Source organism: Piliocolobus tephrosceles, chromosome 1, assembly GCF_002776525.5.
Source record: "Piliocolobus tephrosceles isolate RC106 chromosome 1, ASM277652v3, whole genome shotgun sequence".
In the NCBI taxonomy this organism is placed as follows: domain Eukaryota; kingdom Metazoa; phylum Chordata; class Mammalia; order Primates; family Cercopithecidae; genus Piliocolobus; species Piliocolobus tephrosceles.
The window spans coordinates 62,401,854-62,415,258 of record NC_045434.1 but is presented as its reverse complement, the minus strand read 5'-3'; the positions used below and the strand labels follow the sequence as shown (position 1 = coordinate 62,415,258).

The 13,405-nt window shown below is 51.3% G+C and overlaps 1 protein-coding gene across 2 annotated transcripts in view; it reads right to left on the bottom strand.

Moving 5' to 3' along the window:
* The window catches only part of MFSD4A (major facilitator superfamily domain containing 4A), a 33,812-nt gene extending 26,530 nt beyond the window's left edge, over nucleotides 1-7,282 (bottom strand). Inside the window, exon 1 of one of the 2 annotated variants that reach the window (XM_023186949.2) lies at nucleotides 7,003-7,282. In XM_023186949.2, the coding sequence (XP_023042717.1) occupies nucleotides 7,003-7,232 (230 nt within the window). In that variant the 5' untranslated portion in view covers nucleotides 7,233-7,282. The remainder of the gene's footprint in view (nucleotides 1-7,002) is intronic. The other variant, XM_023186950.1, reaches the window with a different exon arrangement.
* Nucleotides 7,283-13,405: the final 6,123 nt, after the last annotated feature.

Sequence of the window (13,405 nt, the reverse complement as noted above, 5' to 3'; positions counted from 1 at the left end):
CCCCAAAGAGCAATGTTGAGCTCAGAGAACTGCACTGAGCTGACAGGGTACAGAGACCAGTGCCAGCTCCCAGATTCTACTCTCCCAGGCCTGCCCCTATTCCTGCTGCAATGCCCTTTAAGGTAACCCTGGGAGGCTGGCCCAGGAACTGTTGGAGGGAGGTACCCCTGCTCCTGCCCCCTGTCCCCTGTCCCACTAACTCCCCACCCTGGGCAGCATCCCAGCTAAGGTGGCAGCAATGACATGAGTCCTGTCCCTCATTTTACAGATCAGAAAACTGAGGCCCAGATAGGGGAAAAGAGAGCAGTAGAACTAAGCCAGGATCCAAAGTCTTGGCTCCCAACCCAGGCAAAGCCAGCAGAGTGGCAGAGTGGCATTGATCTTCCCTCCCCTGGTCCTGGGCTCACAGGTTAATTCAGGCCAATTAGAGAAAGAGCCTCACTTTCCCTAAGGCCCAGAGAGACCCAAGAAATAGCCTGGACAGTCTGGAAAACCTACTTCAGGAGGTCTCAGAAATGACCAAGTTACTTATTAATGGCTCCACATAGAAGGTCTAAGTGGGAGAGGGAAGAGGAGGGGAGCCAGATCTCCCCAGGTGAGCTGTGGCTCTGCTGGAGTCGCCTGCCCAGCCCCTCTTGCTAGGTGACCTTGAGCTGCTGCTACCCCCTTCAGCCCCATGCTCTGCCTTACCCACAGGGGACACATGATCACTTTGACCTGGCTCTGCCTTGGGCACCTGTTCTTGCCCTCCTGGTTCTGTGAAAAGAGGAGGGAATGGTTGGCTCCGAAACAGGGGAAGGTCCTGAGAAGTAAGATGCCAGGCAGCCCACTCCTGCCTGCCACCCCAGGGGTGGGGAAGAATGCTGCTGAGGCCCATCCCCCATGCCACCCTGGGTAGGGCCTGATGGCACTGACATTCTCTTCACATTTTTGTCCCAGGTGATCCCTCTGCCCAGCAGGGATGCTCAGGATATCTTCCTCCTGCCTCTCCCCTCCTAGCCTGGATAATCTCCTTCCTCAAAGGACCAGGGGAGAGGTGCAGAGAGCAGAACTGTGGAAGGGTCACAGATGGAAGTGTCCCTAGCCCTTATCCACACCCAAAGGGGCAACAGCCCAGAAGGAGATGGTTTGGGGACCTAGGACAAGAAACCAGGTGACAAGAGTCCCCCTGGGAGCTAGGGCAGGCTGGTGACTCTGTCTCAGGCCAGGCTGATGGGGAAGGGGCAGCTGAGACTGAGGGTAAGGCCAGGGGTAAAAAGGCCCCCCTCAAACTTGGTCACCCCAGCCTTCACACTGATACCCCAGTTGTTCAAGACCCCATGTTAAAGCTGGAGAGATCCAAAGGGAGGGGCAGACAAACTGGTCTTTGGGGAGATTCCAAGCTATGGCAGGGCCACCCTGTTAGACTCTGAGGTTGGGAGCTGTAACTTGTGCATGACAGCATCCCCTGGGGCCCACCTTGGTGCTGGGCACACAGGGCGTGCTCCTTAGATGTTGGTTGAGCTTGAACTTGCAGTCTGTTCACTTGGAACACCTCTCCCTCAATTTCTTTGCATGCCTGGCTCTCTCCTGTCACGCAAGAGCCAGCTTTAATATCACCTCCCCAGAAAGGGCTTCCTTGAGCACCTAGCTAAGTAGCCCCCAAAATGTACCACTCTCCATGCTACCCTGCTTGATTGCCTTCATTTCACAATGTAAAATTCTCTAGAGTGTGGGCTCCATGAGTGCAGTGACTTTTACTTTGTCTGTTGTATTCACCCTTAAAACAGGATCCAGCTCAAGAGGTATTTGTTGAATGAGTGAATTAATGGGTGGGATAAGTTCTGAGATTTTTTATTTTGGTTTTTGAGATAGGATCTCGTTCCATTGCTCAGGTGGGAGCCCAGTGGTGTAGTCACGGCTCACTGCAGCCTCAACCTCCAGGCTCAAGTGACCCTCCCACTTCCGCCTCCTGAGTAGCTGGGACTACAGGTGTGCACCACCATGCCCAGCTAATTTAAAAAATTTTTTAGAGACAAGGTCTCACTTTGTTGCCCAGGCTGGTCTTGAACTCCTGCCCTCAAGTGATCCTCCCACCTTGGCCTCCCAAAGTGCTGGAATTACAGGTGTGAGCCACCAAACCTGGCTTTGAGGTTTTTTTCACTTAAAAAAATTGACATATAAATTACATACTATAAAATTCACATATTTAAGCATACAATTTAATGGTTTTTAGAATATTTGGAGTTGTAAAACCATCACTACAATCTACCTTTAGAGCATTTCTATCACCCCAAAAAGAGATCTTATATCCAGGCTGGGCGCAGTGGCTCACACCTGTAATCCCAGCACTTTGGGAGGCCAAGGGAGGTGGACTGCTTGAGGTCAGGAGTTCCAGACCAGCCTGGCCAACATGGTGAAACCTGTCTCCACTAAAAATACAAAGATTAGCCGGGTGTGGCAGCACATGCCTGTAATCTCAGCTTCTGGGGAGGCCTGAGGCATGAGAATTGCTTGAACCCGGGAGGCGGAGTTTGCAGTGTACGGAGATTGCGCCACCTCACTTCAGCTTGGGCAACAGAACAAGACTATGTCTCAAAAAATAAAAAGAAAAAAGAAATCTTATATTCATTAGTAGTCACTCTCCATTCATCTCCACACCTTACCCTTAGCCCCAGGCAACTACTAATTTAGTTTCTGTGTCTGCAGATTTCCTTATTCTGAACTTTTACATAAATAAAATCATATAATATGTGATCTCTTGTGTCGGTCTTCTTTCACTTAGCATAATGTTTTCCAGATCATCTGTGGTATAGCATGTGTCAGTATCTCATCCCTTTTTATGGCTGAGTGATATTCCATTGCATGGATATACCACTTTTTTTTTCTTTTTTTGAGACATAGTTTCACTCTTGTCACCCAAGCTTGAGTGTAATGGCACAATCTCAGCTCACTGCAACCTCTGCCTCCTGGGTTCCAGCGATTCTCCTGCCACAACCTCCTGAGTAGCTGGGATTACAGGCATGCACCACCATGCCTAGCTAACTTTTGTGTGTGTGTGTGTGTTTTTGTTGTTGTTGTTGTTGTTTTTTTTTTTTTTTAGTAGAGACAGGGTTTCACCATGTTGGCCAGGCTGGTCTTAAACTCCTGACCTCAGGTGATCTACCTGCCTCAGCCTTCCAAAGTGCTGGGATCACAGGAGTGAGCCAACGCGTCCGGCCAATACACCACATTTTTGTTTTGTTTTCTTTTGACACTGGAGTCTCACTATGCTGCCCAGGCTGGCTTTGAACTCCTGGACTCAAGCGAGCATCCCACCTTAGCCTCTCAGGTAGCTGGAACAACAAGGCATCCACCACCACACCTGGCTGAATACACCACATTTTTGTTTGTCTATCCATCCGCTGATGGACATTTGGTTTGTTTCTACTTTTTGACTGGGATGAATAATGCTGCTATGAACATTCACGTATAGGTTTAGTGTGTGGACATACATTTTCAGTTCTTTGGGGAATCATACTTGGGAGTTGGGACCATATGACAGCCCCATGTTGAGACTGATTTTTAAAGCAAGGACAATGTCTGGTGCTGGACACTCAGTAGGCTTTTGGCACAGGTTTGTTGCATGCTGATTGGTAGACAAGGTGCTGGAGGGAGAGGCAGAGGCTTTCTGGATAGGAGACCAACCAGGGCCCAGCTCAGGGGGAGAAGCTGGTTTGTCCTGTGTTCCAGGGACTGGAGGGGGCCAGCATGTCCGGGGGTGGCCTGTACAACTAGTGGATGGAAGACAGGGTTTGATGCAATGGCCAGGAGGGAGTCATAGCTAGGTCTGGGGCAGGGTAGGACTTGCAGATTAGAAGGAATTTGAGGGAGAAAAAGAGAAAGAGAACAGGGCAAAGAGAGGAAGAAATCAACAAATCCTCTGACAAACCCTCTGTTAAGAGAGCATGGGCTGGGGAGAGGCTCAGGTGAGGCTGTGAGAAACCTGGGGAAGCTCTGAAAGTTGTTTACCTACCCTGATGCCTCCGAGATAAAGGGGTCTCCCAACTGCCTAGGATGGTTAGACAGGTCCCCCAAGAAACCAGGACAAATCCCAACCTTTAATCTAAATACCCCTTCCCCTTTCCTGCCTGACAAAGCACATACCTACACACCCTTGCCAAACAGGTGGCTTTTAGTTTTTCTCTGAGAGAGTGAGCAAGTTGGTGCTGCCCTGAGCTCAAGTCTTCCCCCGCACCCACTCCAATAGCCAAGGCTCTCCACCTTCCGCATGTAGTCCTCCCAAAGTACATCCCTATGGAGGCATCCACAAGCCCCATTCAGCCTGCGCCCTCAGTCTGGGCCCAGCAGTAGGCAGGACCTGAGTAGGAACCCACGAGAAAGACACTGCCCCCCACTCTCCTCTCCCATGTGTCATCCAAAACTTTCCCCCACTCCCCCGCAACAGCTGGCTCTCACAGATTTGTTAAAGCAATCCCCCACTCACAAGTATAAACCAAGCGAGAGCGCTAGCTGGTAATCACTTAAGCTGCAAAGCACTTGCTTGCAGGGGTATTGCATTTTAACTGAGACATGGTCCCACGGAATCCAGCTTTAAAGCTTTGTTGCAGGGCTGGTGGACCTTCTGTTGGGGGGATGGGAGACTGTGATGAGCGCTGCCCAGAGTCAGCGAGGCGGAGGGAGACTGTCGTCTACACTCAAGGCCACCCCGGACATCCCTCTGTTTCCACTGTATATCTGCTCTTCTCTTAACCAAAGGCAAGAGTTCTTCATGGCATTTTGTCTTGGGGGTGGGAGGACTGAGGTTCAGAATTCAAACCTCAACCACTGATAGGATCTACCCCACCCCCCCAAAGATCTCAGCAGGAAGCCCCAGAGGGTCACCATTACATTCCTAGAAGTTGTCAGAGCTCAGGAACACCCAGCCCATGAGCATCCTCAGGGCTACTCATCCCAAACCTGTGCCTGATCCGCAGAGTTTACACTGATTACTCACAAAACAAGAGGCATTGCCTAAGTATCTGTTTTAGAGACAACACCTGTGTTCAAATTCTGGCTAGGCCTCTTCTTAACAACCATGTGCTGTGGGCCAAGTTTCTTAACCTCTCTGTGCCTCCACTTCCTTATGCATAAAATGGAGATAACAGTACTACTTTGCAAGGTGGTTGTGAAGATTAAATGGGCTGATACATGTGAAGTACTGTGAACAGTGCCTGGCACATAGTAAGTGCAGAATAAAGTTAGTTATCATTGTTACCATGATTTTTTTTCTCTTCTGTGAGCCAGTTCCTGCTGCAGGGTTCTCTCTGCTGCCTGTTCAGAGCCCCCTGTTGGGTAAGCAGTGCTGAGGGAGACACCAAGCTACCCAGGGAGAGATGGCCCAGCTGGGTGGGTGTGCATCTCTGCTGGTTTCACAAACCCTGCCCTGCCAACCTGTCATTTCAAATTATCCTCATTCCCCTTCCTGTTCTTTGCACTACATGTGTTCTTTAAAAGTTCTAGGTAAAGGAGCTTTTGTAAGTCAAAGTACTTAAAACCAAAAAACCTCTGCTAGCCACAGATACTTTACCTTAGTTTCTAATTAAACCTCTAGGCAGAATGAATCTTGAGCTTTTTCTTAAGATTTTCTGAATCTTCTGTATATTCCAATCCTGTACCACACCCACAAAACACTGGTGTACACAAGGAGACTTGCTTTTTAAGAAGAGAATAATTTGGTTTACAAGAGGATCTGGGGAAAATGGGGATAATCACTTCCAAAATTGGTCATGTTTTTAAGGCTTAAAGTGGGGTCCATCTGTACTGACACCTGTGCTCCCTCCACCAGCTCTGGAAGTGAGGTGGATGGATGGAAACACCTGCCCTCACGAACACCTCTAGGCGTGAGCACAGCCCATTACAGCCCCTCCAGGGGTTTCTCTGGGATAGCCCAACTGCGGTTTTGTCTCCAGGCCGGCTGCTTGCTCGACTGAGTCCATGGGATCTGGGAAACCACTCAGCCAGGAGCTGGGGACTGGGGAAATCACGCAACAGCCTCTGGCTTGCAAGTCATCTATTCCCTATTCTATTATGGGTCTCTGTTTTCCATGCTGCACTGGAAGAGTGAATCTTGCTGTCGTTCCACAAGGGCCCCCGGAGGTGGCCCTGTTCAATTTAAGTCGAGAGAATAAGGCGCTGCAATGGTATCAAAGGGGGATTTCTGGGGGTGGTGCCAGGGAGAGTCCAGAGCCCTGTCCTGGGGCAGAGGCCAAGCAGGAGTAGCACGAGGTGGGTGGGGAGTGGAGGGGAACCTTGGCACCAGGCTGGAGTGTCACCTTACCAAGCTATGGGTAAAGTGCCCTGCCCCTCCCAACCTGGCCTTAACGGTGAGGTTCTGTGTGTCTCGGAGGCCAATGCGGGAACCATGTTCTGGCTGCCTCAGGAGGAGGGCTACACAGGACCCACCAACTCCGTGGCTACCCGGGGGAAGGGACAGCCTGTGTTAGCTGATGTGGAGCTGCCTACAGTGGAGCCTGGCCCTGGGAATCAGTCAAGCTGCAGGCCACCTTCAGCACCGTGCACCGCCACAGAGCTGGCCCTCCCAGGATCCTTCCACCTCACTGCCAATCCCGCCCCCGGCAGCCGGGGCTACTGATAAACCCCAGAGGAGCTGTGTAAGAGGGGCACCCTCCCCACCTCTGCAAACTCTATCACTCCTCTCCCCACGGGGCGGTGGGTGGGGGAAGCAGGTGGGAACTGGTTTTATCCTCTCACAGGGATAAGTGATGACAAATAAATAAGCCAGAAGTCACCTTCAGTCTCTGGAGAGAGTTTTCCAGGGAGAGCTGCGGGGGAGGGAGGAAGGGAGGCAGCTCTTCGGCCAAGGCGGAGCTGGGAGGGGTGGTCGCAGCCGGGAGGCGGGGGCGACGGGCAGCCCCACGGGGCTGGGGCAGAGGCCAGGTCGCAGGGCAGGAGGGAAGGGTCGGCCCGGCGAGGGTGGGTGCCGGGGGCCGCGGGGCGGGGGCGCACGGGTGCGGCACTCACGTCCTCTTGAAGACGCCCCCGAGGGCGCTGCCCAGCAGGAGGCAGAGCTGCTGCGAGAAGAAGACCCAGGAGATCTGGGGCAGCGAGCTGTGCGTCTGGCAGCGCAGGTCCAGCAGCGTGGGCCCCAGGAAGGCGATGCACAGGCCGAAGCTGAAGAAGACGCTCCAGTAGGTGAGCGTGGGCTGCAGGTTGCGGCGGAGCAGCCCCGACACGCGGCCGTCGCAGCCCATGGCGCCGGCTGGCGGGCTCGCGGCTCTGGTCCCGGCGAGCCCGGTGCCCGAGTGCCGCCCGCGGGAGGGCCGGCCGGGCTGGGGAGGCCCGCGGCCGGGAGGGAGGGGCGGGGAGGGGCCGCCCCAGCGAGGGGCCCCGCCCTCGGGCCCGGGCGGCGGCGGGGGCGCGTCTGCGGCGGGTGGGCAGCGCGTCCGCTCCCGCGCCTTCCCCGTGCGGTGCCAGGCGCCGGCCTCCCCCTCCTACCCGAGCGCACATGCTCGCCCTCCCCCGGCTGCGGAGACCAACCGGGAGCCGCGCTGCCCCCCGCCCGCTCTCCCTCCACCAGCCTCCGGATGCAGCCCCCAGGGACCGAGGGGCCCGAGCGCCCATTTTAGAGCCCGGCAGATGTAGAGCCCGAGACATCCTGTATCTCCAGAGAGAGGCTAGGGGCCCTCTCCCCGCACCCAGGCTGTGGCAGTGGAGGAAACCCGGACTCCTTTAAACCTAGGCGCTTCACAGATGGACTTCGAGGGTCTAACGGCACCCCCTTTTCCCCTAGAACAGAAGGCAAAATCTTGTTGTACATATGTTTCTTGTTGGGAGAGTATTCGTGCATGGCTTTCATTAGAACCCCAAGAGGTTAATCACACTGCCCTTTAGAAGGAGAACCCTAGAAACTCAACATCTTCCTCACACTGAGCTCCCTGGAAGGGCCTGAGATGAGGCCCTTCCCAGCCTCATCCCATCCCTGCCCTGGCCAGGTGCGGGAGGGAGGAGGGTGACGCTGGTCTATGCTGACTCTCTGTCTCTCTCCTTTTAACTAGTTGGAGGAGGGCAGAGAGGGAAGGACCGCGTCCTGGAGGAACCCCGGGAGGAATTCTGAAGTAATCTCCTAGAAAAAAAAAAAAAAAATTAAAAAGACTTCTGGGGAAAATCCTTTCTTCGATGGATAAAGCCTTGGCAGTGAGTAGGGGTTGATTAGTCTCTAGACTGGTGTCCTTCCAGGAGCCTGCAGCTGACCTAGGCTGTCCCTTCATCAGGTAGCCTCGGGCTCCTGGTGGGTTTTGTGTGGTCCCGCTCCTAAGGGAGCCAGGATCTGATTCCTAGAGGCAGAACAGTAAGGCCCTGTGGTGTCACCTCTGCCCAGGTGTTCTAGTAGTGACAGGAGCCATGACACCATGTCCACTGGCCCACCAGGGGGACCAGGGCTGAAAAGACTGAGGAGGTATGTGGGTGGGTGTCCCCAAGACAACTTGGCATGAGATGGGGCAACCAATTGATCTTGCAGGTACTGGTCCCATCTCACAGTGGCACCCCTGCATCTGCCCCATCCCTCCTCAGACAGTGAGCCCCAGAGAGGGGAGAGTCCCAGGGTCCCTCTGGCTCATCACTCTGTGGGTAATGACAAGTACTTATTTGATAGTGATGATGGGGGGCCTACACAGTAATTATAATACACTAAAAAGCTACCCTCCGGGGTGGGGGGAACACTAAACAAATCATAACCACAAGTTTTTGACTGAGTCTTCTCTGCCACTATCACAGAACTCCAGGAACCATAGAAGCTCAGAGTTGGAAGGAATAGCCTCCAACTGAGTCCCCTGTCCCCTCCCCATAACTGCCTTTGAATGCTTGCCAGTCCTGTTCTTGACTGACACCTCTAGTGCTGGGGACTTTGCATATTCCCAGGGGCTCTCTGCTTGCAGTGTGGATGAGCTCTGGTTGTAGAAAGGGTCTCAGGCAAAACTGAAATGCTCCGCCCTGTAACTGCTCCCCACGGCCCCACACAGAACAAATCTAATTGCTCTGTCATGTAAGTCCTTCACACCCAAAATGACCTTGCTCTAGTGATTTTGCTTCTCTAGCCCAAACACCTGAAATCCTTCCATAATTTCCCTAAATGGCGCTCCCCAACTACAGCACCTTGCTGTATACTTTAAATAATCTCTGGATTACTTATAATATCTAATACACTGTCAATGCTATGTAAATAGTTGTTATACTGTATTTTTTAGGGAATAATGACAAGAAAAAAGTCTGAACATGTTCAGTACAGATGAATTTTTTTCCCAAATATTTTCGATTTGCAGTTGGTTGAATTTACGGATGCAGAACCCACAGAGACAGGGGGCCACGGTACAGCAGTGAGGTACGTTCTGTAATGGGGCGGTTTGAGGGCCTGGAGAGGTAAGTGTCTAATTCTGCCTGGGAAGGCTTCATGGAAGAGGTGACTTTTGAGCGGGGTCTGAAAGACAAGTCTATATGTGAAAAGGTTTTACTTATTATTGCTTTCTTCATCACTTCCTCTGTCTCTTCTATTTTCCAGCATCACACACTGTCCACCTCCTCTAAGCATCTTTCCCAGATGAATTAATTCTATTAAATTCTCATTTCCAGCAAGACTCTCATCTACTCCTATACTTCTACCCCATCTTCACAGGGCCAGGTATTACATTCCATGGACTGTTCCTCCAGCCCCTTCCAGGAGCCAGTTAAATCATGAGTTCCTAAGGGCTGGTAGCATATTTACCTGTGTTCTAACTCCACCCCTTCTCATGTGCCTCACGTAAAAGAATGCCTTGCAGATAGCAAGTCCGGGATAAATAGCTGGTGAGGTGAATTGTTTGCACAAAAATTATATAATTACTTTTGGCTTTACATTTACATGTCCTATCCAAGTTGCAAGTTCCCCAAGGGCAGAGGCTATCCAGTCTTTCCTTTGTGCTGTGTATTCAAATGTCAGTTCTTAGTTGGGTACCTTGTGGTTACTCTTAAATTTGAAGGGCAAAACTTTGCATCCTTCTTTAACTACTCTCTGATTTCCCCCCTTATAAATTAGAAGGGAATTATCCCCCACCCTCACAAGCCATGGAAAGTGATCTGAGACTCCCAAATATGGAAATGTTGCATTAATTGGAATAAAGGATCTGTGGGAGTAAAGGGTTCTGAAGCTCTTGGAGACTGAAATCTGTTTATTGCCTCAAGGGTTGGCTCTCCAGAAGCTTTTTTCTGACCTTCCTAGGCTCCCTCTTTGGGGCTCCCAATCTATCCTGGTGCTCATTCTCTGTTTAGTGCCACCCTTCCAAGGCAAGGACCACAGGATTGGTTCATCACTGGGTACCTGGATTTCTGACTCCTTGGTGAGAGGTGTTTATACTACACTGAACTCTTGTGCTTTTGTGTTTTTTTTGTTTTTTTTTTTGAGATGGAGTCTTGCTCTGTTGCCCAGGCTGGAGTGCAGTGGCATGATCTTGGCTCACTGCAAGCTCCGCTTCCCAGGTTCACATCATTCTCCTGCCTCAGCCTCCTGAGTAGCTGGAACTACAGGCACCCACCACCACGCCTGGCTAATTTTTTTGTATTTTTAATAGAGACAGAGTTTCACTATGTTAGCCAGGATGGTCTCGATCTCCTGACCTCATAATCCACCCGCCTCAGCCTCCCAAAGTGCTGGGATTACAGGCATGAGCCACCGCACCCGACCTTTTATTTATTCTTTTATTTTTAATTTATTATTATTATTATTTGAGATGGAGTGTTGCTCTGTCACCCAGGCTGGAGTGCAGTGGCGCAATCTCAGCTCACTGCAACCTCTGCCTCCCAGTTTAAAGTGATTCTCTTGCCTCAACCTTCCAAGTAGCTGGGATTACAGGCGCACACCACCAAACCTGGCTAATGTTTGTATTTTTAGTACAGACAGGGTTTCACCATGTTGGCCCATGGTGATCTGCCCATCTCAGTCTCCCAAAATGCTGGGATTACAGGCGTGAGCCACCACACCCGGCTAACTCCTATGCTTTATACCTGGAAGTTGAGAAGCAATAAATCACCTGCAGATCTTGGACCATCTATAAGTAATCTATGTCGTGGAAACACACAGGAGAAAGTAAGCAAACAATGAAATAAGATTTAGATACCCTTACCACTATCCTTTTACATGCATTACAGCTGCAGAAATTCCTTAGTGTATAAACCCATGTAGTGTATTTTGTTTTTGTTACTGTTTCTGTTAGAATTGAAAACCTTAAATATTTAAACAAGATATAAAGAGAAGAGGCCTGATTCTCATCAGCCTGCTGGGGAGTCACTGGGACTTGGGCTTGGTTTCATGCTTAGCAGGATCCTCTTAGTGACCTGGGGCTGCCCTCTGTCCCTAGGGCCTTCTGGTTTCTGCTTCGCAGATTCTGCAGAGGCCAGGCAGGAGCAGTAGAGTGAAGTCTCCAGCTCAAGGTCATTAAGCACATCCTGCAGTTCCTCTGGCCATTCAGGGTCATGAAGCCAACCCTCCCCCATCTCCGGATTTTGTCTTGTCACTCCCTATATGGTTGTTCTGCCGGCCAGAGTGTGGGGGTGGATTGGAAGGCTCTGTCTGAGGTTGGCATGGGGCAGATGGCAGACAGTTTGGTGCCAAGGACTATACCTGCATGGCCCAGCCATCCTAAGGCACATGAATGCAAATACAGCAGAGGTGGGTGTGTATACAAAGAGCCTCCTTTACCGAATATCCGGATGAGCTACTTAGTGCTAGCCTGCCTGGAGGGTAAAGGGAGTGGTCACACAAGTGCCAAGAAAGGGAGGGACAGGAGGAGGTGAGATGACCCAGAAACATCTTAGAGTTAGACCAGTGGCCATAAACACCCTGGAGAGGTGTCGCCTAGTGTCTGGCATTCAGTTGGTGCTTACTAGGTGCTAGTGCTTAAAAGTGCTAGTTGGGCCGGGCGCGGTGGCTCAAGCCTGTAATCCCAGCACTTTGGGAGGCCGAGATGGGCGGATCACGAGGTCAGAAGATCGAGACCATCCTGGCTAACACGGTGAAACCCCATCTCTGCTAAAAATACAAAAACTAGCCAGGCGAGGTGGCGGGCGCCTGTAGTCTCAGCTACTTGGGAGGCTGAGGCAGGAAAATGGCCTAAACCCAGGAGGCGGAGCTTGCAGTGAGCTGAGATCCGGCCACTGCACTCCAGTCCGGGCGACAGAGCAAGACTCCGCCTCAAAAAAAAAAAAAAGTGCTAGTTGAAGCTGGTCTAACGGACAGTTGGAAGGACCCCCTGAAATTAGTGCAACCAGCCAGGCATGTTGGCTCACGCCTGTAATCCCAGCACTTTGGGGGGCCGAGGAGGGCAGATCACCTGAGGTCAGGAGTTCGAGACCAGCCTGACCAACATGGAGAAACCCCGTCTCTACTAAAAATACAAAATTAGCTGGGCGGGGTGGGACATGCCTGTAATCCCAGCTACTCAGGAGGCTGAGGCAGGAGAATCACTTGAACCCAGGAGGCAGAGGTTGCAGTGAGCGGAGATCACACCATTGTACTCCATCCTGGGCAACAAGAGTAAAACCCTGTCTCAAAATAAATACATACATACATACATAAAATAAAGAAATTAGTGCAACTTCCCACTCAGAAATGGGATTCCACTTACAGCATCCCTTCAGGTAGCCACCTGGCCTCAGCTTGAGCACGCCTAGGCTTGGAATCAGAGAATCTAGCCCAGGCTGTGAAATCAGTGAGAAGCCGACCCTCGGTTTCCTTGTTTCTTAAATGGGGTGAATAAGAACCCCCTTACTGTGAGAAAATATAGACAGTATGTAACACAGGAGCTGGTACACCACGTTCCCAATACATTCTCATGGTTATTATTATTATTAACAACAACACAAACTGCCATCCTCATTTTGTGCACTAGAACAGTGGCTGGCAAAGTGTGTCCCTGGACCACCAGCAGCAGCATGTCTGGGGAACTTGTTAGAAATTCAGACTCTTGGTCTTGCCCCAGACTAGCTGAATTAGAAACTCTAGGGGTGAGGCTCAGTAACCTGTTTTGTTTTTGTTTTTGTTTGAGACAGAGTCTAGCTCTATCACCTAGGCTGGAGTGCAGTGGTGTGATCTTGGCTCACTGCAGCCTCCGCCTCCTGGGTTAAAGCGATTCTCCTTCCTCAGCCTCCTGAGTAGCTGGGATTATAGGCGTGTGCCACCACGCCTGGCTAACTTTTCTATTTTTAGTAGAGATGGGTTTTCACCATGTTGGCGAGGCTGGTCTTGCAACTCCTGACTTCAAGTGATCCATCCGACTTGGCCTCCCAAAGTGCTGGGATTACAGGTGTGAGCCACCGTGCCCGCCAGTAATCTGTGTTTTAACAAGCCTTCCGGGGGATTGAGATACAGCTACAGTTTGAGAATCACTGCTTTAGA